This window comes from Lepus europaeus, chromosome 12 (genome assembly GCF_033115175.1).
Source record: "Lepus europaeus isolate LE1 chromosome 12, mLepTim1.pri, whole genome shotgun sequence".
NCBI lineage: Eukaryota > Metazoa > Chordata > Mammalia > Lagomorpha > Leporidae > Lepus > Lepus europaeus.
This window is the reverse complement of record NC_084838.1, coordinates 97477015-97503430: the sequence shown is the minus strand read 5'-3', so window position 1 is coordinate 97503430 and position 26416 is coordinate 97477015. Positions and strand designations below refer to the sequence as shown.

General features: G+C 43.2%; 1 protein-coding gene across 3 annotated transcripts in view; it reads right to left on the bottom strand.

Annotated features, from left to right (window-relative positions):
* Positions 1–632: 632 nt before the first annotated feature.
* Positions 633–26416, bottom strand: part of SPTLC1 (serine palmitoyltransferase long chain base subunit 1) — a 53648-nt gene continuing 27864 nt past the window's right edge. For 2 of the 3 annotated variants that reach the window (XM_062208578.1, XM_062208579.1), the window contains exons 8-15: positions 21560–21649; positions 18557–18664; positions 16190–16285; positions 15485–15581; positions 14502–14556; positions 6439–6556; positions 2775–2848; positions 1815–2005 (exon numbers count right to left, since the gene is read on the bottom strand). In XM_062208578.1, the coding sequence (XP_062064562.1) occupies positions 1912–2005; positions 2775–2848; positions 6439–6556; positions 14502–14556; positions 15485–15581; positions 16190–16285; positions 18557–18664; positions 21560–21649 (732 nt within the window). In that variant the 3' untranslated portion in view covers positions 1815–1911. Of the gene's footprint in view, positions 2006–2774; positions 2849–6438; positions 6557–14501; positions 14557–15484; positions 15582–16189; positions 16286–18556; positions 18665–21559; positions 21650–26416 lie in introns of all 3 variants that reach the window. The other variant, XM_062208580.1, reaches the window with a different exon arrangement.

Below are 26416 nucleotides of genomic sequence, written 5' to 3'. Positions count from 1 at the left end.
CATGTCCTTAAAAGCAATAATCAACATCTGGAGACTACCTGACGTTGTAAGTTTTTTTTTTTGTTTTTTTTTTTTTGACAGGCAGAGTGGATAGTGAGAGAGAGAGACAGAGAGAAAGGTCTTCCTTTTTGCTGTTGGTTCACCCTCCAGTGGCCGCTGCGGCCGGCGCATCTCGCTGATCCGAAGCCAGGAGCCAGGTGCTTCTCTGGTCTCCCTTGCGGGTGCAGGGCCCAAGCACTTGGGCCATCCTCCACTGCCTTCCCGGGTCATAGCAGAGAGCTGGCCTGGAAGAGGGGCAACCAGGATAGAGTCCCGCGCCCCAACCGGGGCTAGAACCCGGTGTGCCGGCACCGCAAGGCGGAGGATTAGCCTGTTAAGCCACGGCGCCGGCCCGTTGTAAGTATTATTAAAGAAGCTAAAGTTATTGTCTGTTTATAAAAATAACAGGTATTTATGACTAATGCTTAAATCAGTAGCAATCCAGGAAACTTCAGATATAATTCTTTCTTTAGATATCAAGTAAGGGACTTAAAAAAGTAAATTACTTTCTAAAAAAAAAACAAAAAGAACACTGGCCTAGGTTTGCAAAAGTGCTTAAACATTCTGCTGAATATATTACATATGCAAATAGATTGATCATCAGGAATGCAGGTTTATTTCATTAAAAAACAAACATAGATTCACATCCCTAGAGAACTATATCCTTTAAAGCAGCAGCAATCACAAGGCACATACGTATGAAATAACTCAAGAACAGAAACTGAACATTAAAAAATGATGTTATTTAAAAAGATGGTGACGACCTCTTCTGAATGTGAATACAGATTATAAAAATGACCTTTTATAATTTTATTCCTCTACCTTTAATAAAAGAAGGACTAATGGTGTCATATTTATGCAAAATTTTTATAGCACATATCACAAATCCTTACCCACTCAACTTGATTTGCTAAAGAAAAAACAGATAGCTAAAGCACAGCTTAAACATTTAACTTCTTAGTGACTTTACATCTTTCTTATATATTTGAAATTCATAAGCTTAAAAGAAAAGTTCTCATTTCTTTGAGCTTAGGCAAAGCCTATAGTTATACATCCTGAGGCAATCCATCTCTATATAAAGGAAATACATCTGAGATACCCTAAGGTACCCAGGATATAGTTTCTCTTTTTGGGATCAACATGATAACCTTCTTAAAACAGATTAGAAGTCAACATGTAAGTGCAAAGGTCAATCATATTAAAATAAGATTTGATTTAAATTATTGCTTATGTAGAAATTATAATGAATATTCTCTGGTTAGGAATGCTTAGATTAGAAATGGTGTCACATTAATATTTAGTGTATATAAAAATTCTAGGAATAAAATCTAATGAAAAGTCCGTAGTAATCTCACAACAAAGTGCTCCTTTACGTGGTTTTCGATTCACGTGATGTGGCTGGGTTAGATCTTCAGTTCCACCCTCTGCACCAGGAGCGAGCATCCTCCTGGCTCTGCTGCCGCACGGTCCCTCCCCTGGGCAGTCTTCTGGAGTGCACACAGAATCATTCCCAATAGAAGGCAGAGGAGACAGACTGAGGCTCCAGTTTTAAACAGTGACAATGAAAAGAATACAAAATACGAGGGTAATAAAGCTTTTAAACAGTACTAAAGAGCACAATTTAAATACATGTTATATGCTGTCATTAGCTGTCCTCTTTAAAAAAAAAAATCAGTTCCTGGGTTTTTAGAAGTGTTTTCTTTTTAAAAATAATCAGCTTCTTTCTCCTGGGCACACGCTTGGTCCATACGCACTGTTTGGTGATAATCCTGTCAAACACCCTGGAGTTCTCCTTAGGGCTCTCCTTGGCCTGTGGGAGGTCTCTGTTCTTCTGCATGTCGTGCGGTAAGAGCCACCAGGGCTGAGCTCGGCCTAAAGCAGGACAGCCTGGGCCACCTCCTTGATGGTGGCTGCAGCTCTCTCCAGCTCGTCCTCTGTCTGCTCCACTGTGACCACGACCCTAATGCTGAGAAGTGAAAGGCCACAGTTACCGAGTGAGAATACACCACGGCTCAGCCGGCCGTGGCTACGAGGAGCTCACCCTGCCCATTAGTTCACCTCATGCTGTGGCAGCTTTCTCCCACCGTGGTGGAGGTGAGCAGCTGTCCCAGGCACCTGCTCTGCTGCCTGGCCCCTGCCGTGAGTACACTTCTGGTGGCAGTGACCCTCAGTGCACCTCTGTTCCTGAGGTCGGAAAGCCAGGTCCTTTCCCCAGTGCCATGCTGGGTGTCCGCCTGGAAGTGCTTTGAGGACAGAACCCGGGCTTCCTCACTGCCTTTCACAGCTAGTGCACACCACCGACTCTAGATCTCTCCAAGCCCGCCTTGTTCAGGGTTTGAACACGTGGCCAGCAGAGGTGGTGTGGCAACCGCATCTAGGTTGCCATCCCTTTCCTGCACGCTGTCCTCATGGGGCAGAGAGTGAGACTGCTGGCAAGGGACATGCCTCCCTCAGGACACGGGAAAGGTCAGCTGACGGGACCCTCACTTGTTCCCACTCATTCTTGGGACTCCAGACATTTCACTGAGCTAACTGGAGGGTGCACAGTGGGTCCTGTGGGGCTGGATGCTAAAATGTGAAAACACTTAGGTTAAGAATGAAAACAGGTAATGTACTACACTTATAGGAAGTTCTTTCTTATTCTGTGATAGTTTTTCAAAATTGTTCAAAACATGATTTCCTACAGAGTTTAGGGTAGGAAAAAAAGGTAAAGTCCTATTTTAACGTCAACCAACCTCGGAGGAGGGAGGCACTTCTCTTCTTTGTCCAAGTAGCGTGCCTGAGTTAATGCAATACTTCTGTTCATGCACTGTATGAAGAAAAAGGAATACATTGGCAGCAGGAAGTTCTGACACTGCGGTAAGTAAACCAGGAAGCTATGCTGAAGTCCCTCAACAGTTTTCACTCACCTTCCCCAGCATATATCTGCTAGAAGACAGAACTACAACACCATCTCCTAACGCCCGCCAGCACCCGCTCTCCACAGAACATCCTGCAGGCACAGGCACGTCCATGCTGGGCACCCACCACAGTCACTGTAAGCCCCACGGGACTGCCCTGGAGACACGGCTGCCACCACTGAGGCTGCTGTCTGTCTACCGTGCTCAGCAATGATGAGTTCCAGGTGTTACATCTGGTCCAAGACTCTATCCTGACAAATTTCTGCCCGTCTTTCTCATACTTAACCACCATTCATCCTTGTTCTTTTTTAAATAAGAACACTCTCTACCTAAAAACAAATAAATAAATAAAGCATAACACCCAGAGCAAGGTAATAGGCTATGTAGGTTTCTTTTGGGGGTGATAAAAATGTCCTGGAATTTGTGATGGATGCACAACCTTGTGAATATACTGAAAACCACTGAGCTGCACACTTTCCAATAAACTACTTTTATAGTATGTGAATTAAATCTTAAAAAAAAAAAAAAAAAAAAAAAGTCGAGGCCAGCACTGTGGCGTAGTAGGTAAACCCACCTCCAGCAGACCTGGCACCCCATGTGGGCACCAGTTCAAGTCCCGGCTGCTCCACTTTCGATTTGGCTCTCTGCTATGGCTTAGGGAAGCAGTGGAAGATGGCCCAAGTGCTTGGGGCCCTGCCACCCATGTGGGAGACCCAGATGGAGCTCCAGGTCTCTGGTTTTAGCTTGGCTGTTGTTGCCATTTGGGGCCTGAACCAGCATATGGAAACTCTCTCTCCCTCTCTCTTCCTGCCTTTCAAATAAATCAATTAAAAAAAAAAATTTTTTTTAGGGGCTGGTGCTGTAGTGTAGTAGGCTAAGATTTTGCTTGGGTGCCGTATTCCAAATGGGCACAGGTTTGTGTCCCAGCTGTTCCTCTTCTAATCTAGCTTTCTGCATATGGCCTAGGACAGCAGAGGACCGCCCAAGTGTTTGGGTCCCTACACCTGTGTAGGAGACCTGGAAGAAGCTCCTGGCTTTGGATCGGCCTAGCTCCACTGCGGCCACATTTTGGGGAGTGAACCAGCGGGTGGAAGACCTTTGTCTCTGTCTCTCCTTCTCCCTGTCTGTAACTCTACCTCTCAAAAAATAAATAAAATTGTTAAAAAGACATATTTTTTTTAAAGATGGAAGCTATGATTATGCAAAGCAATGGTGAGATTTTTCTGTTTTCTTTCTACTTTTATTTATTTTTAAAATTTTTTAGATTTTTATTTTATTTATTTGAAACACACAGTTACAGAGAGAGGTAGAGACAGAGAGAGAGGTCTTCCATCCACTGATTCACTCCCCAGATGGCCGCAACAGCCAGAGCTGCATCAATCTGAAGCTAGGAGCCAGGAGCTTCCTCCAGGTCTCCCACATGGGTGCAGGGGTCCAAGGACTTGGACCATCGTCTACTGCTTTCCCAGGCCATAGAAGAGAGCTGGATCAGAAGAGGAGCAGCAGGGACTAGAACTGGCACCCATATGGGATGCTGGCGCTTCAGACCAGGGCTTTAACCCGCTGTGCCACAGCACCAAGAGTTTCTAGAGTGCTTTGTCCCTGTACTTCCCCACTCCCCATCCCTTCCTGCGCATTCTCTCCTTTCTAGACCCTCCAGGTGACTCCCGACAGCCAGCACCCAACTGGGGCCTACAGGGAGGGCCCTGGGATCTGACTGTCCTCATGGATGTGCACTTCTCTTTTCACTGAGGATGCCTACGTGTGGGTGCTGACTGGTCTCTCGGGAACAACGCAGCTACACTGCTCTCTACTGAAGAGAGGGTACAGTGGATTCCATGTGGGACTGACTCATGGTATGCGGAGGCGGCCGTGTCTCACAACATGACGTACGTGCAGACCTGTTCCGGGGCAATCCGAGGGAGACGGGAGTCTGAGGGAGGAGGATGGAGCCATGGGAAGAATCCAACACAGGACAGAGCTGCAGTTTACCAGTGCCTGCGACCCACACTGCCAGCGTGGCCCCAGGGAGTTTCACTCAAAGTCCAAACTACCTGTTACAACGTTACATCATGAATCGACGGCTTGTCCATTCAGTTTGTGTTGAACTTAGAAACTTGTTTTGGTTTTACTTTTGTGTAAGAACCCACATCACAATGATGCTGTATTTACTCATGTGTTTGTGGATACTTAAGCAACATGAGAATAAAAGCACTGAGGGCGTAAAGGGAGCAGTGGCACATTTTGGATCTTTAAGGATGGCCTGCTATCGTCATGCCTGCAGAGCTGTGTCTGAGAAACACCCGTGACATCGCCTCACACCACAAGCCTAGTCACTGCAGCTTGATCGTTCCTACTCTCTCCTCAACGAGGACTCTCAGGGTCTGAGTGTTTCCAGCTTTGGTTTTTGGATGTGAGAGTAAGAGAGTGTAAGAAGGCCACCAGTTGTATGCAAGTCTCCATGGCTCCATTTTTCCAGATTACGTGGCTCAAACACTGTAGGACAGAGGGAAGTTGAGGCAGGCCGTGCAACCAGAGGTCATCTGCACTTAGAGCAGCCATGGTGACAGGAAGTGCCATGGACAGAAACAGGCAAGTCTCTGACAATTCCATTCAACAATGAAGTTGTCATTAGTAGGAAAACGATTTTCAGAAGATAAAGAATTCTTTAAAAATGTCTCAAGTTAAGCATGCTACAGAAGGGTCTTCCTTCCTTCCTTTTCGATTAGCAGTGTCATGATGGCAGGACGACAGTTAACAGGCCATCTCTGAGAACGCTGGGCATCCCCCAACTCGGCCTGCTGTCCAGGAATACAAGCAATTCCCACTGCTTCCCCTCCTGTATGCCCCAAAGCCTGGCCTTGTTTACAGGGAGGAGTGGTCGGCTAGCTCATTACATTCAGAGTAGAAGTCAGGTGTATTTAGGTTCAATGTGGCACTCGGTGCAGCAACCGCAGTGGGAGCTGAGAACTGACACTGTGGAAAGGCCACGGCCTGACCCTACGGGGATGCTGTGAACTCGGCTGAGCAGAGCTGGGCACCTTGAGGGACCCTGAGCCTTAGGACAGCAACTTCAGTCACACCCTATTTCTAAGGACAAAGGTGCATTTTTTAAAAACGAGGTTAAAAAATGAAGTGCTCAAGGAGGCAGGCATTTGATACAATGGTTAAGGTGCCCTAGTCCCACACTGGAGTACCTGGGTTCAAGCCTTGGATCCCACTGCTAACTCTAGCTTTCTGCTAATGCACACCCTGTGAGTCAGTGGAGATGGCTCAAGTGGCTGAGTTCTTACCACCCAGGTGGGAGACCTGGGTTGAGCTCCTGGTTGCTAGGGCTGGCCGGACCCAACTGTGGCTGTCGTGGGCATTTGGAGATTGAACCAGCAGATGAAAGTCTGTCTCCCTAATAGACAAATGAAGATTTATAAAACAAACCAACCAACCACTGCTTGGAGTGAGGACAGAAACAGGAAGGTTTCCTGGAGTCACTGATACCTACCTGATTTACGATTTCCTGAAGCAGTTTAACATCCTTCTCTCGAGACCCAGTGCTCTCTTCCAGATGCAGGTGAAATGCAGGAGAAAAGGATTCCCCCATCACTCTCAATCCAGAAATGCTGAGGAAGGAAACACACACACATCCGTGAATCCCTTCCAGGCCCAGAAATAACTCACAGACAGAAGTTAAGTCTAAGCTGTCAGGGCTCGCTGAATGCTAAAGAAACCTGTGGCAGCTGGGAAGCATCATACAGTGCAATTCCAACTCCAACAAGAGGGGTAAACAACACGCTCTGGAGAACATCGACGTCTTCTGTGAGTGCAAGGCAAGGAGGACACCTGGCCACCTACATGGAGCCTGGACATCTACGCATCCCCTTTGCCTGCCTGCCAGTGCAGCAAGCTACACCTCCTTCCCCTCATCTCCCTGCTGGCCCCCTGCTCTGTTCTTTCCTTTGTGCACTGCACATGCCTGGTCCCGGCTCCAGGGTTGCCTTCCTGAGGGTCACCCTCACCACCTATGTTAGGGAAAGGTCTAAGGTCCGCTCCATCATTTTCTATTATTTATCCTGCTTGACTCCTTTATGGACTCTCTACTCCAATTTATAAGATTATGTTTCCTTGCTTTATTATCTAAGCTTTCAATTGTATTTTGTCTCTCATAAATTATAGAAATGATTTCTCACACTGAAAACATTACGTTTTTGACCACCAGCAGCTGTACACTTAGACTTAAAAATTTCTTTCTTGTTTACATGTTTAATTCGACTTGGATTAAGATTATTTTCTTCTTTCTCAGGATCAACAGCACAGAGAGGGGTGGTTTCTCAGGGAGAACGACCGGTTTCTTTAGGGTAAAACGCTGTATTTTACAATGATTTACAGGTGTTATGAAAACTGTATGCCATCCCACACAGTCAAGTCTATTTAAACTCCATGTTAGCCTACAATATACTGTTTGGTTCTGGCCTCTGTCCTGAGACACAAATGGTGACTGTCTTTCTGAAGTTGAACGGAATGACTGCTCCTCAGTCTTACTTAGAAAGATTTGTCTTTCTCTTAGAACAAAATGACCACAGAAAGCACCAGGCGGCACATCTGAGCCATCTCAGGTTAGGACTCAGCAAGCTTCACAGAACGGCTACTGCGTGCTATGAACCACGTGCAGTGGGAAGCCAATCTCACCTTGGTGCAAACCACCCTGAGACTTTGTTAGTCAGTGTCTTCTTTAAGTGTATACCTCACGCTAGGACCTCTCATGAATGCAGGCTGCAGGTCCGTTTGAACTGTGGAGTCTCAGAATGTGGGAGAGCCTTCTAGATCAGTTCTTTAACACAGAAACCATGCAATGTGGTTTTGAAGTGTTAAACCCCACACCAAGAATTATCACTCTCTTTTAGGTCATGTACTCTCAGGGGAGAACTTAAAAAACTGCTTTTCAAATAGCACGTCATATGAATCAAATAGCCTTGATTTTCCTAATATCTACAAGGTACATGAAGCCCAAAGCTGTCTTGGGCTTTGATCAAAAGGGCTCATCTCACGTGGCAGATGGGACAGGCTGCTGGGAATGAAACAAATGTCTTGTGTCTGACTGCTCACACGCTGAATGTCAGAGGTGCTTAATGTAAAATGGACACAGAATTGTAGCTCGAGTTCAGAAACTTAGAAGCTCTTTATAGAAAAACGTTGGTAAACATCACTTTATCCACGTGAGTAAATAAATACTGAGCACTAGGCTAAGTACCAGGGACAGAGCAATCAAAAAGGCAGCCAGGGGCTGTATGTTCACAACCTGGGGAGACAGCCAGAAACCAACAACCACGTCTGCTGAATCTGGGCCATGTTCAAGTTTCTGATACGTCAGCCTGGCACATGCTGCTGCTTCCCTCTCCCACTATTCCAGAGATGAAGGCAGGGGATCACTGATTACAGGAAATCTTAAAAAAGTATTAAGAAGTAAACTGCCTCTAAAAATGTTTACCTTTACTATATTGATTGGAAAATAAGAATAAACTAACTCTAAGAAGCTGATAAAGAATAAGATACAATCCAGTGAAATAAAAGTATACAAAAATAAAGAAAAAATAGAAAACAAACAGGTAAGAATGCACAAAACCAAACCTGTAAAAAAAAGAATGTGCTAGGGAAAATTCTGTAAGATTGTAGTGAAGACAGAAAGAAAAAAGAAAGAAAGAAGAAATAAAATGGGGAGATAGTATACACACAAGAGAGATAATCACAGACTATCACTACCCAAAGGCCCCAAACCTAGAGAGTGGCCCTGCCCAACTTTTAAGAACTAATCAGGGACCAGCACTGTGGCATAGTGGTAAAGCCACCGCCTGCAGTGCCAGCATCCCATATGGGCACCGGGTGGAGTACTGGCTGCTCCACTTCCAATCCAGCTCCCTGTTAATGTGCCTGGGAAAGCAGTGGAGGACTGAGACGTGAGAGACCCAGAAGAAGTTCCAGGCTCCTGGCTTCAGGTTGGCCCAGTTCTGACCCTTGAGCCTATCTGGGGAATGAACCAGTGGGTGGAAGACCTCTCTCTCTACCTCTGCCTCTCTGTAACTCTGCCTTTCAATAAAATAAATTAATTTAAAAAAAAAAAAGAAAGAAAAAGAAATACTCAATCAAGCCTGGTCTCGGTGGCTCCACAAAGCAGAGTAGAAATGGCCAAATCATTTACTGAATTTCCCATAACACTGATTCCCACATTACTTAACAATGGTACAGGGGTCAATACTGTGGTGTATGGTTTAAGCTGTTGTCTGTGATGCCGGCATCCCACATCAGCGTGCTGGTTCTAGTCCCAGCTGCTCTGCTTCTGATTCAGCTTCCTGTTAATGTGCCTGGGAAAGCCCAACTACATGGGAGACCTGATGGAGTCCTAGGCTCATGGTTTTGGCTTGGGCTAGCCCTGACACCTGCAACCATTTGGAACCAGCACATGCAAGATCTCCATCTCTGTCAGTCTGCCTTTCACATAAATAAATCTTAAAAAACGGAAAACAACTGGGGCCAGTGCCGTGGCTCACTTGGTTAATCCTCTGCCTGCAGCACTGGATTCCCATATGGGCACCGGGTTCTAGTCCCGGTTGCTCCTCTTCCAGTCCAGCTCTCTGCTATGGCCCGGGAAGGCAGTGGAGGATGGCCCAAGTGCTTGGGTCCCTGCACCCACGTGAGAGACCAGGAGGAAGCACCTGGCTCCTGGCTTCGGATTGGCGTAGCTCCAGCTGTAGTGGCCATTTGGGGGGTGAACCAACGGAAGGAAGACCTTTCTCTCTGTCTCTTTCTCACTAACTCTGCCTGTCCAAAAAAAAAAAAAGGGGGGGGGGTATAATAATATTACAGGTACATGTAAGTTATAAATATAGATACAAAAAGCCTGATTGGGGTGGGCTGGTGGTCCAGAGATTAAGATGCCACTTGGGCTACCATATCCCATATCAGAGTGCCTGGGTTGGGGCCTCTGCTCCCATTCCAGCTTCCTGCTAATGCACACCCTGGGAAGCAGGAGAGTGACGGCTCAATTACTTGGGTCCCTGCCACCATGTGGGAGACCTGGATTGAGTTCCAGGCATTTTTTATGGGATTTGGGGAGTGAACAGCAGATGGAAGGTCTCTATCTCTTTCAAATAAATAAAAATAATTTACAAAAACTTTCAGATTAAAATATTAGCTAAGTAAATCTAACTGTAGAATGACAGACTGTAATCAAGCAGAGGTTTTCTCAGGAATATAAGGACAGTTTAACATCAGAAAATCTTTTGATGTAATTCAGTCATGAGACAAATGTATGAAATTTCTTAAGTTTGAAAATACTCTGATAAAGTTTAAGACCTATCTATATTTTCTTAAACCAGGTCTCCAAATCCAGGAATAATTTGGTAAAAGCCATGCACCTAAAACCTAAATACAGTGTTCTTAACTTAATGAAGAAATGCTCTGTATTGGGAATTAGAAAGACAAGTGTATCTGCTGTGATAGAGGACTTCCCAAAATAGAAACAGAAAAAGAAAAAAATAAAAAAAGAAAGTTATCCTAGGAATGGAATGCTGTCATTATCTACTTTCTTGTGATGGTTTCAACTTCTACTTGTCAGCACAGAGTGCTGGTGTTAGCCCATGCCACACAGCACAGCTTAGTATGTGTTTGGAAGTAACATTAGGTATATTACAGGAAGCTAAACATTATCAATAACTATATATGCATGCACAATATTGTATCAATTCCTATAGCTGCCATGTTATCATTAGAATATCCAATCAAATGCAGGTATGTAATCATATATGGGAGAAAAAGAAACTAAAAAGACATATAAGAAAATACCCCTCTTTGTTCAGGGCTTAGTCTTCCTGAACTTGAATCCAACTGAGCCTTATGCAATAATAATAATAATAATAATAATAATAATAATAAGAAGAAGAAGAAGAAGAAGAGGAAGAGGAAGAGGAAGAGGAAGAGGAGGAAGAGGAAGAGGAAGAGGAAGAAGAAGAAGAAGAAGAAGAAGAAGACGAAGACGAAGACGAAGAAGAAGAAGACGAAGAAGAAGAAGAAGAAGAAGAGAATACGACGAAGAAGACGAAGAAGACAACGACGATGACGACGACGAAGAAGAAGACTGCTTCCTGTTAAAGGCCTTGGTGTCTCATCTCTGTTTATGAATTCCGCTACACTGCTGTTATTAATTAACCCAGTATTATAGAACCTGGTGAAAGTGGTAAGAAGAAAAAGAACCAACATGTTTAAGAACTAGGAAGGAAGAGAAAAAAGCCATTCTGGCACATAATAGGATTTTTACGTACATCATCATACCTGAAGGAAACCAATACTAAAATTAACAAGAACTTAGAAAGACTGCTCAATTTAAGACCAGTTTAGAGAAAATTAATATTCTCATAAATCAGCAATAATCAAGAAGAAAATAAAAGACAGCCCTATTTGTAATAGCAACAAAATCAAAAGGACATCTAGGAATTCTTTAAGGCCACAAGGATTTCAGAGAGAAAATTTAAACTCTACTAGAAGACACAAAAGATTCAAATAAATAAAGCAATCATATTCATGGACGATGATTCCCTTCACATCAATCAAAAACTTTAATGCAATTCTAGTTAAAATTCTAGCAATAATTTTGGGGGAACCTGTACTCTAAAACTCATACAGTGATAAAACAGACTCAGGTACAAATGGGACATCGATGCATGAAAGAGACAGTACCAGCAATAAGCAGAAGAAAGGAAGTAGAGTTTGGATGTTATTCAAAAACTGAGCTCATTCATCTTAAAATAAACAAGACATCATGCCTTGACCCAGTTCTTCCTCCAGCCACCATACTGTTTCTTGGTTCCTCTTTACAGCAAAACTCCTCCAGTTGTCGAACCTGTGTTCAATGCATCTCTTCTGAGTCTCTCTTGAGCCTACTTCCATCAGGCATTTTGCCCTTAGCAGTGCTCATTGTCACAGAAAGCTCCACCTTATGAAATCCAAGCATCAGCAGCTGGCTCAGAGGTGGCAGCACGTCACAGCTGACCTACATAAACTTTCCTCACTGGGCTCTGGGACTACAGGCTCCCCTGGTCTGTCTCTTCTTCACTGGCCATTCCTTCTCCTTGGCCAAATCTGACCTCTTCACGCTGAAATGCTATCACGAGCAAAATACTCAAAAATTTATCTCTAGCTCAGAACTTTCAAGTGCTCTCTCATACTTAAATCTGCATATCCAAATGCTGCTTTCCACAAGGTATCTGACATTTCAAGCTAAACAACACCCAACACTGAACTGTTCCCACGACTGCTTCTTCCACAGGTGTGTCCTCCCCCTTGCAATTCTATCTAGTCACTCAGACCAAAGACCTTAGGGTGAATGCTAAGTGTTCTTCAGCTGGCTCTCTCTTAAAAAAATTATCAGAATCCAAATACTTCTCATTGTCACTAAGAAGATCAGTCACACCATCTTTTGCCTGTATCAAAAAACTTTTTTTTTTTTTTTTTCACATCATGTGAGTAAATTCATTTAGACCGAAGTTCATTGGTTCCAGGCTACTTCTCTGCTCAGAACTATGCCATGGCTTCCGACCTGAGTCAAGGGTCATGTCATGCATGGCCTGCAAGACACTGCAAGGGGTTCGTGTCACCTGGCCCTCACTTTCTGCCAGGTTCCCCACTTGTCACATTGGCTTCCTGGCTGTTTTGTTTGGCCTACATCATTTCCTCTTATTTTGGTGTGTGGTTGGTGTGAGATAGTTACCAAGTAGGAATTGCACATGAGACCTAAAGCCTTAGACAATACACAGTGGAAACACAAACCTGCAAGTTATCCACACACAGGTGTCATGAAACCATCTGAAGTTCAGGTATGGGAGAAGGTAATTCTCCAACAAAATAATGAGAACAGAGGACCACGGGATGCCGGTGCTGTGGTGCAGGGGGTTAAAGCCCTGGCCTGAAGCGCCAGCATCCCGTATGGGTGCTGGTTCGAGTCCCAGCTGCTCTACTTCTGATCCAGCTCTCTGCTATGGCTTGGGAAAGCAGTAGAAGATGGCCCAACTCCTTGGGCCCTGGCACCTATGTGGAAGACCCTGGTAGAGAGGAATCCAAGGAAGGAAAGAATGGCCACCCATGCTGAAAGCTCCTGACACATAAACAAGCTGCACTCTGACGATGGCCCACCATCAGAGCACCAGGGCAGTTGCTGGTCCTCCCCACAGGAATAGTCTGGGTAGAAGTCTGATCTCAGTAGTTTCCAGGGTAAATGGGAGATGAGGATGTGTAAAAAGCCTAACAATTCTTGAGAGTAGCTACAAAGAGAAACAAAGAAATGGCATAGTTGCTAGAAGGGAATGTAGAGTCAGGGCAAGTGAACTTGAATGCTAATGAAACGGCTTAGGAGAAAGGGAGAAAAGACTGATGGCAAGACAGAGGGAACAACCAAAGGCACCTGGTCCTTACGAAAGAAGGGTCCATAATGGCTATAGGAACACTCCTTTGGTTACCACAGGAAGAAAGAATGATTCAGATGCATATAGGTATATAGATTTTTTTTAATTAAAAAATGAGGGGGTTCCCAAATGACAGTATGAGGCCAGGATGTAAACTGAAGGTGGGTGGAGTGAAGATTCAGGGTCAGGGATTTCCAAAACAGCTGGGGAAGGTGTAGGATCAGACTTACAGCATTTGAGGTTGTGTTCATGAACTTGAAGTGACTCCATTGTACTGGCATATTAATATTTCACAAACCAATGTACCTGGAGCCAATCTATCATAAATCATGCAAAACTTGTTACTATCAGATAGACACACCCAGAATTTTAACTGTCCTTGCTCCTGTTTTATCTGGAACAGCTGTGATATACTCATTTCTCAACTCTCCTTTTCTTTTAGCAGTATCCGGTTTCCGTATCTGGAAATAGAGACGTAGGACTTTCACAACTGAAAAGGCAATGCTCACCTTAGGAAAGGCAAAAGAAACAGCTTGGGCCATGTGAGAAAATCTGCTTGAAGACATCACCAATCTCATGTTTCTTCTCAACTCTGGAGGAAGCTTACAGCACTACCTCTGTGGTTTTTTGCTTTTGCTATTTAAAGAAATACTCGTAAGAGTCCCTTCAATTTCTTTTACGTCCTTTCCTTGTCTTAATTTAAAATAAAACTCACCTACTAAAAATGAACATGGACATGAGAATCTGGTGTCATCTACTTACTAATGCATAATTGTATCCGTTCATCTGCACAGGTGTGAGGAGATGCTCCAAGGTTTAACCGGGTTAATCCTGGGGTAAGACGCTGGGTTACTATAATTTTTATACCTTCTACACTATAATATTTTATTAAGAGTTTGATGCATGTTTAGAATAACAAAGGCATGACTCTAAAACAGAGACAAAGTGGCTGCTCTGGCTTTATATAAATAAACCAATTGGTGTGAGCTAAGTTTCTGCTTTCTTAGTTGCAAATTCGGTCAAACCGACCCAGGTCTACCATATTTAAAATTACTGACTTGCGGTTTAAGGGTGGTATAGATAAATAATGTGCTGACTGAAAATATCTAAAACTTACCCTTGTAAAGCTTTATGAATTTTTTGGCACTTTTCCTTCAAAACTGCAAAAATACCTGAATGAAAAAAAATAACATATGACATGGAACATTTGATAGCACTAATTTAAAACATATTTTTGCAAACTAACACTTGACAGCACTAACTTAAAACTGTGCCAGCAAAATCTGGGACAATGCCTCTGAGCAAAATGGTAGCTCGTATTCTTATCAAGATTCCACAGATAAAATGGCTAAGAAAAAAAGTGTACAGATCTATTACTTATTCTTGTTTCTAAACAATTTGGTAAAAAACAAACAAAGTTGTACCAAAGTAATTCTTTGGTCGTCTCTTGATATTTTCCTTTTGTTCAAAGAAATTTAAAATCTAAAGAATTCACCAGGAGGCAGGAGTGCCAGACCGCACGAACAGCATGTAGGCGTTGCACCTGCTGATTCTCTGATTTATCATCCACCTTTAGGATTCAGGAACCCTGGGTAAAGCCTGCTTCTCCCTTCCTGTTTTAAGCTTTGGTAAGGCAGTGCTGTAGCAGACAAAGACCACATGTTAAATTCTTAGCTGACTTTTTATCTTGCTCACTAAGTTCTTTGTTGGCAAATTTGTTTTGGCTTTAGTACCAAATGATGATTAGTTATGCAGATAAAAAGGCAGTACATTTCAGTTAATTTCTCTAACAACCATAAGCTAAACAATAGGCTTATTTACATGATTGGAAATCTTTAGGCCCAGAATTGGAAAAGAGGCCCTCGTCTTCCAGGCACCTTCACACTGAATGGGCCAGCCTTGCTCTTGGCTCCAGCTCTGACCCATGTTCCCAAGACACAGTTTCCTTACTGCCACTATTTCTACAATGCCAAATAATACCATTTAGAGCCAGAGTTTTGCCTGGCAAATAATTTCTTCTGGATAATTCCTCCAAAAGCAGACCAGTACATGGGTAATGTAGCTTGAGATCTCTGACTTCCTGGGTTTAAAAGATTATACCTGGGTTCTCTTCCATGATGTTGAGGGCTTCAATGGCAGCAGCAGCTAACAGGGGAGGTAACGAAGCTGAAAAGCAGTATCCCTGCCCAGAGAGTCGCTAAGAAACAAACACATCAAAAACATACACATAGATTTTCTCCATCTTTTTGGGTAAACATTTGAAAGTTATTGATTCTCCTCTACACTACCTACTAAAGTATGCACCCATGGTAAGGGAGTTAAATCCAGCCATCATACATGTAAGAAAAAAAGACCTTTTGTTAAGAGGGCAATGATTTCTTAATACAAATATTTACATTGCAAATAAAAATAGTGTGATAAACTCACAGTAGAGTATTGTGAAGTTTCATTTGCAGCAGTTTTGGTTTTTGCTTTTGTTTTCAAAGAGAGCCTACTTGGGGGCCAGTGTTGTGGTACAGTAGGTTAAGTGGCCGCCTATGATGCTGGCACCACATACGGCAGTGCCAATTTGAATCTGTTTCTGATCCACTTCCATGCTAATGTGCCTGGGAGAGTAGCGAATGATGGTCCAAGTACTTGGGCCCCTACCATCCAAGTAGGGCACCCAGGTAGAATTCCAGGTTCTTGGCCATTGTGGCCATTTGGGAAGTGAACCAGCAGATGGAAGACCTCTTTCCCTCTCTGTGTGTCACTCTGCCTTTCATATAAATAGTAAATCTTCAAAAAGAAAAAAAAAAAGCCCACCTGATGGTCAATGACAAAGGACCTTCCACAGCAGAAACCTCCCACAGAAGCCAAGGAGTTCTCCATATTGGCACTAATCAGATCAATGTCATCAATCTGCCAGAAAATCGGGAGACAGTCAGCTACCCCTTGATTGAAAGGGAAACAACAGCAAACTCAAGCCTGGAGAGAAAAAGCTCAGCATTTAGCATCAGCATTTATTGTAACATCTGAATTTCTTAAAGAGACGACCTATACGAGAACAAAGGCTATATCACAGAGAATCTATGGCTAAAAAGGATGGTAGTCTCATGGCCCATCTCTGAAAAGTATGTCAGTTTATATACTTTTCAGCCATTTCATCATACACTGACATTGTTCTCAAAGTGAAAAAGATAATAAACGATAAAACCCCAAGCTGTTTGGTATTAAAAAGTCAGAGATCCCTCCAAAGATTATCTCGTTGCTAAAATAGTACTCTAACAAGTCTTCATTACTGAAAGCAATTGAGATAAACAGAAACAAATCTATCCAAGTTTTGAGCACTTGAATCCTACATTCAATTTACCTTCCATTGTTTCAAAAATCCCAACATCATCACAACAGAATCCAAACCAACTGTACCACCCCAAGTGCCTCATGGGCTACTGGGTTCCCATGTCTTCTTAAGTCCTCCCTTGCTGCCCTGGCCTGCACAAGCTCCAATCATCCTTAGTAGGCACTGAATAAATTCTTATTAAGAGCCAGGATGATGGCTCCTCAGATCATATCAATCAGGTGTATTACTGTTTCCCAGATCCAACAGAGAAACCCCTGTACTCTTTTCTTAAAAAAAGAGTTCTTATCTGTTATGTTGAAAAATTTCAAACACACACCAAAATAGAAAAATAAATAATCCCTACCACCCAGGTTCAATCAGCAATAACTCAAAGACAACCTTGTTTCATCTATGGTAACTCCTGCCTTCAGCATTTCTTTGGAGCAAATCCTAACTTCATGGGGTTCCCTCTCTAATTATTTCAGCAGATAAAATGATCAAACACACAATCATAGGGGCATATTTGGCCTATGGGTCTAGACACCAGTCAGGGTATCCATGTCCCACACTGGAAAGCCTAGGTTAGATAACAGCCCCTGATTCTAGCTTCCTGCTAATGTGGACTCTGGGAGACAGTGGTGATGGCTCAAGTTACTGGGTTCCTGACACTCACACAGCAGACCTGGACTGAGTCCCCAGTTTAAGCCCAGGCTGCAGGCCATTGTGGAGATTTGGGGAGTGAACTTGTGGATGGAAATTCTTTCTCTGTGTCCCTCAAATAAATTTTAAAAATGTACAATTTCGAGACTATTATCACACCCAATAAGTTAACAACTCCTTAATATCATCAAATATTCAGTATTCAAACATACTTGATTGTTTTACAAAGTTTGTTTAATAGCATTTGTTTGAATCAGGATCCAAGTAAGGCCCATAAATTCTGCACTCTAAGACCTTCATTAATATTATATCTCAGTAACAACCGCTGAAAGCATTTAGAAAACTACAAAAGTCAAGTTAACATTTTTCCCATTTACAAACTTTTCACAATGGCTCTTCTGCATGGATTAAACTTGCTTGGATCATATTTCCATGACCCTGAATTCCTCAGTGCACTGAACTGCCAATACCAGTCTGCCTAAGAGGAGTGTGCTTCCACCTACCTTCACGCTGCTATTCACTGTGCTGTTTTTCTCTGGGACTATATGGGTGCTAGGCTATAGTTAACTTAAGGTGATTTTTTATTTTATAGCTTAATTCTGTAATGCAGGTTGCAGAGCTTTTATGAATATGATTTGGAGAACAAGCTTCCTGTAGCTCTCTCCGTGGTGGATGATAAAGGCAGTTGCCCACCACTGAGGTTCCAGAAGCAGAACCCACTAAGCACTTTGGGCCTGGGGCCAGTTCTCTCCAGCTAAAAGAAATATGACAAACTTAACTCCGGCTTTTTGGGACCTCCAAGGGCTCTGCTTAATCCATTCCAGTGGTGTTTCTGATAGTCTCTCTCTATATAAAAAGATGGCATATCTACCATCTACCACCTCCAAATCACACAGAATTTTAAATGCTAGAATCTGCTTCACTGACACAATAAATACATTTAAAAGGACTACTAAAGGAACTCTTAATGATTTTAAGAAATAAATGGAAGGCAAAATTGGTCTCTAGAGACATTATAATCCTGATCAAATGCTCCCATGTGAACAGAATATGAATGCCAGGACTGGCCCTTTTATGATTACAGGTAGGCAGGGAAGAGGGCCCAGGTCTGAGACAGTGGATAAAAGCATGCTCAGCAGAATGAACTTCCTATTTCCAGGATGAGGGGAAATGCTACAAAAAGAACTCACATTGATTCCATAGTGTTCAGTGACACCTCGGCCATGCTCCCCAAGGACTCCAAAGGAAAGGCTTTCTTCCAGAAAGATCCTTGCTTTGTATTTGTATTTTAATTTAACCTAGGTGTTAAACAAAACACAATTTTATCAAATTGATGATTAGCAGCACAAGAGAGCACCAGCATACCATACGGGGGCCAGTTTGTGTCCCGGCTGCTCCTCTTCCAATGCAGCTCTCTGCTATGGCCTGGGAAAGCAGTAGAAGATGGCCCAAGTGCTTGGGGCACATTAACAGGGAGCTGGATCGGAAGTGGAGCAGCCAGGACTTCACCTTGAAGAAGCTCCTGGCTCCTAGCTTCAGATCAGCCCATATCCAGCTGTTGTGGCCATTTGAGGAATGAACCAGTGGAGCCAGTGGATAGAGGACCTCTCTGTCTGTCTGTAACCCTGCCTCTCAAATAAATAAATAAATAAATCCTAAAAAAAAAAAAAAAAAAAAAAGTAAGGACATGTAAGGATTCTGGAATATCTGCTCATTTAGCTTCAAGACAGTTTGTAGAAATTTATACTTCCCAGTGTTACAGAAGCAGTCTTCATGCCATCACACTTGTATTCTATCTCTGCTTGTGTATTATTAAATATGTGACCTATTTAAAAAATTTTTTTATTTTTTTAAGAATTATTTTTATTTATTTGAAAGACACAGTTACAGAGAGAGGTAGAGCCAGAGAGAGAGAGGTCTTCCAACCACTGGTTCACTCCCTAAATGACCGCAATAGCCAGAGCTGAGCTGACCAAAGCCAGGAGCCAGGAGCTTTTTCTGGGTCTCCCATGTGGGTGTAGGGGCCCAAGGACTTGAGCCATCCTCTACTACTTTCCCAAGCCATAGCAGAGAGCTGGATTGGAAGAAGAGCAGCTGGGACTTGAACTGGCACCCGTATGGGATGCCGGCGCTGCAGGCTGCGGCTTTAACTCACTGCACCACAGCACCAGCCCCAATATGTGCCCTATTCTGACAGGCAAAAGTCCTTGCTTAGTTTCCTTGGGCATGAATATCACAGCAGCTCTACACATAATACACTAAAGGTAGAGTAATGCAAATATCCATCAGTGGATGGATAGAGAAACAAAATATAGTATATTGATAATAGAATAGAACTTCGCAATTAAAAAAGAATGAAGAGTTGACACAAGGTACAATGTAGAAGAACTTTGGAAAAAATAATAAGTGAATGAATCTAGACACAAAAGTCAAACAGTGTATGATACTATTTACAGAAAATATTCAGAACAGGTGAATCTAAGAGACATACATAAGACCAGTGGACTGTGCCGGCGCCGTGACTCAATAGGCTAATCCTCCACCTAGCGGCGCCGGCACACCAGGTTCTAGTCCCAGTCGGGGCGCCGGATTCTGTCTCGATTGCCCCCCTTCCAGGCCAGCTCTCTGCTATGGTCCGGGAGTGCAGTGGAGGATGGTCCAAGTGCTTGGGCCCTGTACCGCATGGGAGACCAGGAGAAGCACCTGGCTCCTGCCTTTGGATCAGCGCGGTGCGCCGGCCGCAGTGCGCCAGCCACAGCGGCCATTGGAGGGTGAACCAACGGCAAAGGAAGACCTTTCTCTCTGTCTCTCTCTCTCACTGTCCACTCTGCCTGTCAAAAAAAAAAAAAAGACCGGTGGACTGCAGAGAGCTGGCCGGGTGGGGTGGGGAGGGGTGGGAGGAATGCGGAGATGGGCAGGGACTGCTCAATGGGTATGAAGTCTTCTGTTTTGTTGGAACTAGAGTTGAAGGATGTACAACATGGTGAATTTATTCAATGCCACAGACCTATACATTTTAAAAAATGGTCAATTTTGTTTTATATGTGAATTTTACCTCCACAAAGAAAATTTCAAAGATTACAGTTTCCAAAATCTATACATAGTTTTTACCATTAAAAGGTGACTTCTACAGAATAGAGTTTATTTATATAAAATTATCCAAAAGGCAAAACTAATCTATAGTCTTTACATGGGTACCATGAAGACAGAAGTCTGAGGGAACTTTCTAGAGTGATGGAGCCAGCGCTGTGGCTCAACAGGCTAATCCTCCGCCTTGCGGCACCGGCACACCCGGTTCTAGTCCCGGTCAGGGCACCGGATTCTGTCCCGGTTGCCCCTCTTCCAGGCCAGCTCTCTGCTGTGGTCCGGGAGTGCAGTGAAGGATGGCCCAAGTGCTTGGGCCCTGCACCCACATGGGAGACCAGCAGGAAGCACCTGGCTCCTGGCTTCAGATCGGTGTAGCTCTGGCCGTAGCGGCCATCTGGGGGGTGAACCATCAGAAGGAATACCTTTCTCTCTGTCTCTCTCTCTCTCTCTCACTAACTCTGCCTGTCAAAAAAAAACCTCACTGAATTTATATAATGCATTTTATATGGTAATTTTACTGCAATAAAGTTGGTTGTTAAAAGCTAATTAAGTCTTGCTTACTCCTTAAAGGCTGGCATTGACATTTAATAACATTTCCCTTATATGATTATAAGATGCTTATGATACCTACTGTACAAAGCAGTATGGATGTTATACATTAAAAGTGAGAACTTTTGGCCGGCGCCGTGGCTCAACAGGCTAATCCTCCGCCTTGCGGCGCCGGCACACCGGGTTCTAGTCCCGGTCGGGGCACCGATCCTGTCCCGGTTGCCCCTCTTCCAGGCCAGCTCTCTGCTGTGGCCAGGGAGTGCAGTGGAGGATGGCCCAAGTGTTTGGGCCCTGCACCCCATGGGAGACCAGGAGAAGCACCTGGCTCCTGGCTTCGGATCAGCGAGATGCGCCAGCCGCGGCGGCCATTGGAGGGTGAACCAACGGCAAAGGAAGACCTTTCTCTCTGTCTCTCTCTCTCTCACTGTCCACTCTGCCTGTCTAAAAAAAAATAAAAAAAAAAAAAATAAAAATTAAAAGTGAGAACTTTTAACATAGACAAAAGGTATTTCTGCCAAACAGTCTAAATACTGAAATAACTACCTATGGTTGCTTACCAGTTCTGGAAGAGGACAAATAGTTCCAGTATTCATGTATATTCCTTCCACTACAATGAAACGTCGAGTCACACGAGCCTTGCGAGGATTCTTTAAAAGAAAAAAAGAGACGTCTTAAATTTCAGTAGCTGCAAATACCAGCTCTGTTACATACTCCCTAGCACTTTACCTTCCAAGATTTATTCATTAACAAATTCAAAACCCAATCTGAATAAACAGTGACAACGTTTTCATGTCACAACACCAACTACAAGGGGGAAACCCAAAAAGCTCATCAAAATGGAATTAAGAGAGTACAAAAGAATTCTGAGATCCAAACAACAAAGTTTTTTCATAATATGCATTTTCCATGAACTTTTTTGAAGACCATACTAGGCACCCTCCCGCCCCCACCACTGCTGAGGAATTCTAGAATACTAAAACACAAATAAACCCTCCAACTCCAGAATGATTGGGAAGGGATCTGAGGGAATTTTCTGGGACTATGAGAGTGTTGTATATCATAACAAAGTGGTGAGACCTAGTTTACATTTTAGTCAAAACTGTATGGCTGGGACTTATGCATTTAAATGTCTCTGTATTTTTATCTTAAAGACCCATAATGAAGATTAGCATCATCACCATGATGGAGATGGGGAGGCGGCTAACTGGACAATGGCAGACTGCTGGTAACAATTCCAGAGAATGGACCTTCATTGTACACAGTTTCCTTATATGTACTGGCAGATTTCCAGAACCCAAAAGCCACAAAGCAGAACAAATCCCATTCTCCTTCACCCGGCCAAACCATGAAACTCTTCCATTCCTACTCCTGACCGACCCATCCTGGGTCAAGTAGAAGTGCACTCCGACCTTGCCCAGTGAGGTTCCAAGGCAGTCAGGCACAAGGGCCTTTCCAAACAACACACACACCTCCCATACCCTGCTCCAAAGTAAGTCACACAAAGACCCCTCACACATATAAATCTGTACATGTTCAGGAGTGCTGGACTGAAAAAACAGAGAGTTCCACCAAGAATTTGCTAATATCTTCCTATACAAAGATTTCTTGCCTCTAAGCTTCTGCTCCAATGAACTATTAGAAACTCAAGTATCATCACACAGTACCCCCTACATATGTAAAAATAATGTTATGTGCCTGTTAACGTCTTCTTTTAAGTGAGAGAAATAAAATTAAAAAGCAGGCACTGTGGTGCAGTGATTAAGATGCTTCTCAGGACACCAGCATCGTGTATCAGAGTGCCTGTTCAAGTCCCAGCTGCTCTGCTTGCCATCTATCTTCCTGCTACTGTGCCAGGGATGGCAGCAGATGATGGCCCAAGTACTTGGGCCCCTTCAAACATGCGGGAGACTAGGATAGAGCTTCTGTCTCCTGGTTTCAGCTTGGCCCAGGCCAGAATGTTGCAGCCATTTGGGAGTGAACCAGTGGATGGAATATCTCTCTTTCACTTTCTCTCTGTTGCTCTGCCTTTCAGATAAAAAAAAAAATCTTAAAAAAAATTAGCTACTCATATCAAAAATAGTAAGTTTTGTTTTTCTTGTATATTCATATAAAAGCACTTCAAAAAGCCTGTGAAAAATTGGAATTAAAGCATAAAAATGGGGCCAGCGCTGTGGCATAGTAGGCTAAGCCTCCGCTTGTGGTGCCGGCATCTCATATGGGCACCGGTTTGTGTCCCAGCTGCTCCTCTTCCAATCCAGCTCTTTACTGATGGCCTGGGAAAGCAGCAGAAGATGGCCCAAGTGCTTGGGGCGCCTGCCCCCAACACGGCAGACCAGGAAGAACCTCTTGGCTCCTGGCTTCAGATCAGCCCATACCCAGCTGTTATGGCCATTTGGGGAGTGAACCAGTGGATAGAGGATCTCTCTCTCTGTCTCTCCCTCTCTGTCTGTAACCCTGCCTCTCAAATAAATAAATCTTAAAAAAAAAAAGTAAGGACATTTAAGGATTCTGGAATATCTGCTCATTTAGCTTCAAGACAGTTTGTACCAATTTATACTTCCCAGCGTTATAGAAGTAGTCTTCATGCCATCACACTTGTGTTGTGAGTATAATCTCTGTATATTATTAACTATGTGCCCTATTTTGACAGTTTAGTTTCCTTAATTGTTGGTGAGGTGAAGTTAGTTTTCATTTATCCATAGTAATGTATACATTTTCTATGAACACTATTCATAGCTACTGCCCATTCTTTAGAAGAATTAACATGGGACAAGAAAACATGTTGGAAAAGGGATGAAAAAAACCTCTCTGCTGACAAAGCTTGACTCAAACCTGGATTAAATTGCAATATTTTAATTTGTTTTCAAGTAAAGGTATGTTCAAGTAGAAAACATTCAAAATAGCTAGTCAAATTTATTATTTATATGAAAATGAAAAATATTTCTAAAATCCAAAATGTAAAGTTATTTAGAAATCTTAACTCTTGGCAGGAAAATATGGCATAATTTAACTTGTAAAAAAGTAAAAATCACAGAAATAAATAAATTTCAAGATAATTAATTTTATTTATTATTCACAAAAAAGCAGTTCCATGGATTATAAATATTAAGGGGCCAGTGCTGTGGCATAGTGGGCTAAGCTGCTGTCTGCAATGCCAGCATCCCATTTGGGTGCCGGTTCGAGTCCTGGCTGCTCCTCTTCTGATCCAGCTCTCTGCTATGGCCTGGGAAAGCAGTAGAAGATAGCCCAAGTGCTTGGGTCCCTGCACCCTCATCGGAGATCAGGCCGGAGCTCCTTGATCCCGGCTCTGGATCAGCTCAGCTCTGGCCATTGTGGTCATTTGGGGAATGAACCAGTAGATGGAAGATTTCTGTCTTTGTCTCTCCCTCTCTCTGTCTGTAACTCTACCACTCAAATAAATAAAATTTTTCCAAAAAATCTTATTAAAACACACATGAAAAACTTAGATATTTCTCCAAAAATTGTACAATACTAATTTGGCCAAATAAACTACAAGAGACTGATTCCCTGTCATTCTTTTCAAGGCTGTATTCTTCAACCTGGTGGGCTGTATTCTATTACTGAATCAGAATAATTCTAATTTGTAGGAAGACATCAACCAGTAGAATGGTCTCAATTTTATGATTTTTTTTCTCCTGTAGATTTTTTCTAAATTGAATAAATAAAAACTACTGGCCTAGTACAGACCTAGCATAAAATGGTAAATCTACGCATGTTCATCACATGAATTGTATATTCAGGAAGTACTGCACTGAAGAGGACATCTAAACCAAGACAACAGGATCCTAAATGAATAATGCAAATATTTGGGAAAATGGAAAATTAATGGATGTGATGAGCATTTTTATGGGTTCTGAATTACACTGGCAGAGTCCTCTTGAAAGTGGTATTTGAACAACCGATAAAAAAGATAGGGTATGTGTCAAAGAGATTTCACAAATAAGACCAGTGTAAGCAAATAATGAAGGATAGAATTAAAAGGGAGAGAATGATCCTGTGGGGGAAGCAGGACACACAGCAGACTCATAGAATGGCAAATGCCCAAAACAGCACTCCTGCCTCAGAATCAACCCTTGGGACATTCAGATCTGGCTAGAAGGTCCATGAGAGTCTCACAGGCATGGAAAGCCATGACACAATGGCAAAAAACAATATAAATGAAAGACCCTGGTGAACAAGACCCCAGCAGAAGGAACAGGCCATCAAGGAGAGAGGCGCCTTTCTCTGAAGGGAGGAAGGAACCTCCATTGTGACACGGCCTTGACTAAACAAGTTCAGAGTCGGTGAACTCAAGGGACTTCCATAGCCTAGACAGCTCATAGCAAGAGTCTAGGGTGATTGCTGACGTCACAAATAAGAGTGCCAATTGTTAAATCAACAACGGGAGTCACTGGGTACATGCTCCCCATGTAGGATCTCTGTCCTTAATGTGTTTTACTATGAAACTTAAAAACACTACTAGTCGAACAATACCCTATACCTTGTGCGGTTGTGTGAATGCAGCCTGTTGAAATCCTTGCTTAGTATATACTAAGTTGATCTTCAGTATATGAAGATAATTGAAAATGAAACTCGATAAAGGGTGGAATGGGAGAGGGAGAGGGAGAGGGAGAGGGGAGGGCCACGGGAGGGAGGGAGGTTGGGGGGGAAGCCACAACAATACAAAAGTTGCACTTTGTAAATTCACATTTATGAAATAAAAAATAAATAAATAAATAAATAATAATAAAAAAAAGAAAGTGGTATTTGAGACAATACATAGATGACCAGGCTCCCAGATCCCAGGGAAGTCTGCACCACAGTGTCCTGAGGCTGAGCCACAGAACACCACTACCTTTTCCATGCATGTCATCAGGGGAAAATAAACTATAATCTATAATCCTAACAGTGGGGCTTTGAACACAACTTCCTCCGTTTCACTCTCTAATCAGAACCCCACGGAGCTGCTTCCAAACCACCAATGCCAGCAGCAGGAGCCAAGTGGTCTAAGAGGAAGAAAACCAAGCTGTAGGTGAGGAACTCTGTCGGCGCAGGTGTTTCCCACAGGCAGTAGCTGCTCAGAGCTCCAAAATGAAGGTGGGGTGGGAAGAAAGGGTCTTCCTTTGTTCATAAATTAATGTTAAAATCTGCTGCCATGATTTATACTGAAATAAAGAAGCCTATTGTGAGATGAATAGGTGCATCTCATTAAAACCTTAATGAGTGTGGTGTTACTACGCAGAGCTTAGATCACACATCCCTCACCTACCAGTGCCCCAATACATGTTGCTATTTCTCTGTCTGCCTCCCCCTGCCCCTTCTGTCTTAGAAAGCTGCCTGGATTACTTCCCTGCAAATTTGCTATATGTAATTATGGCAATGACAAGGCAATTACAATCAGACTTGGCTCTCCA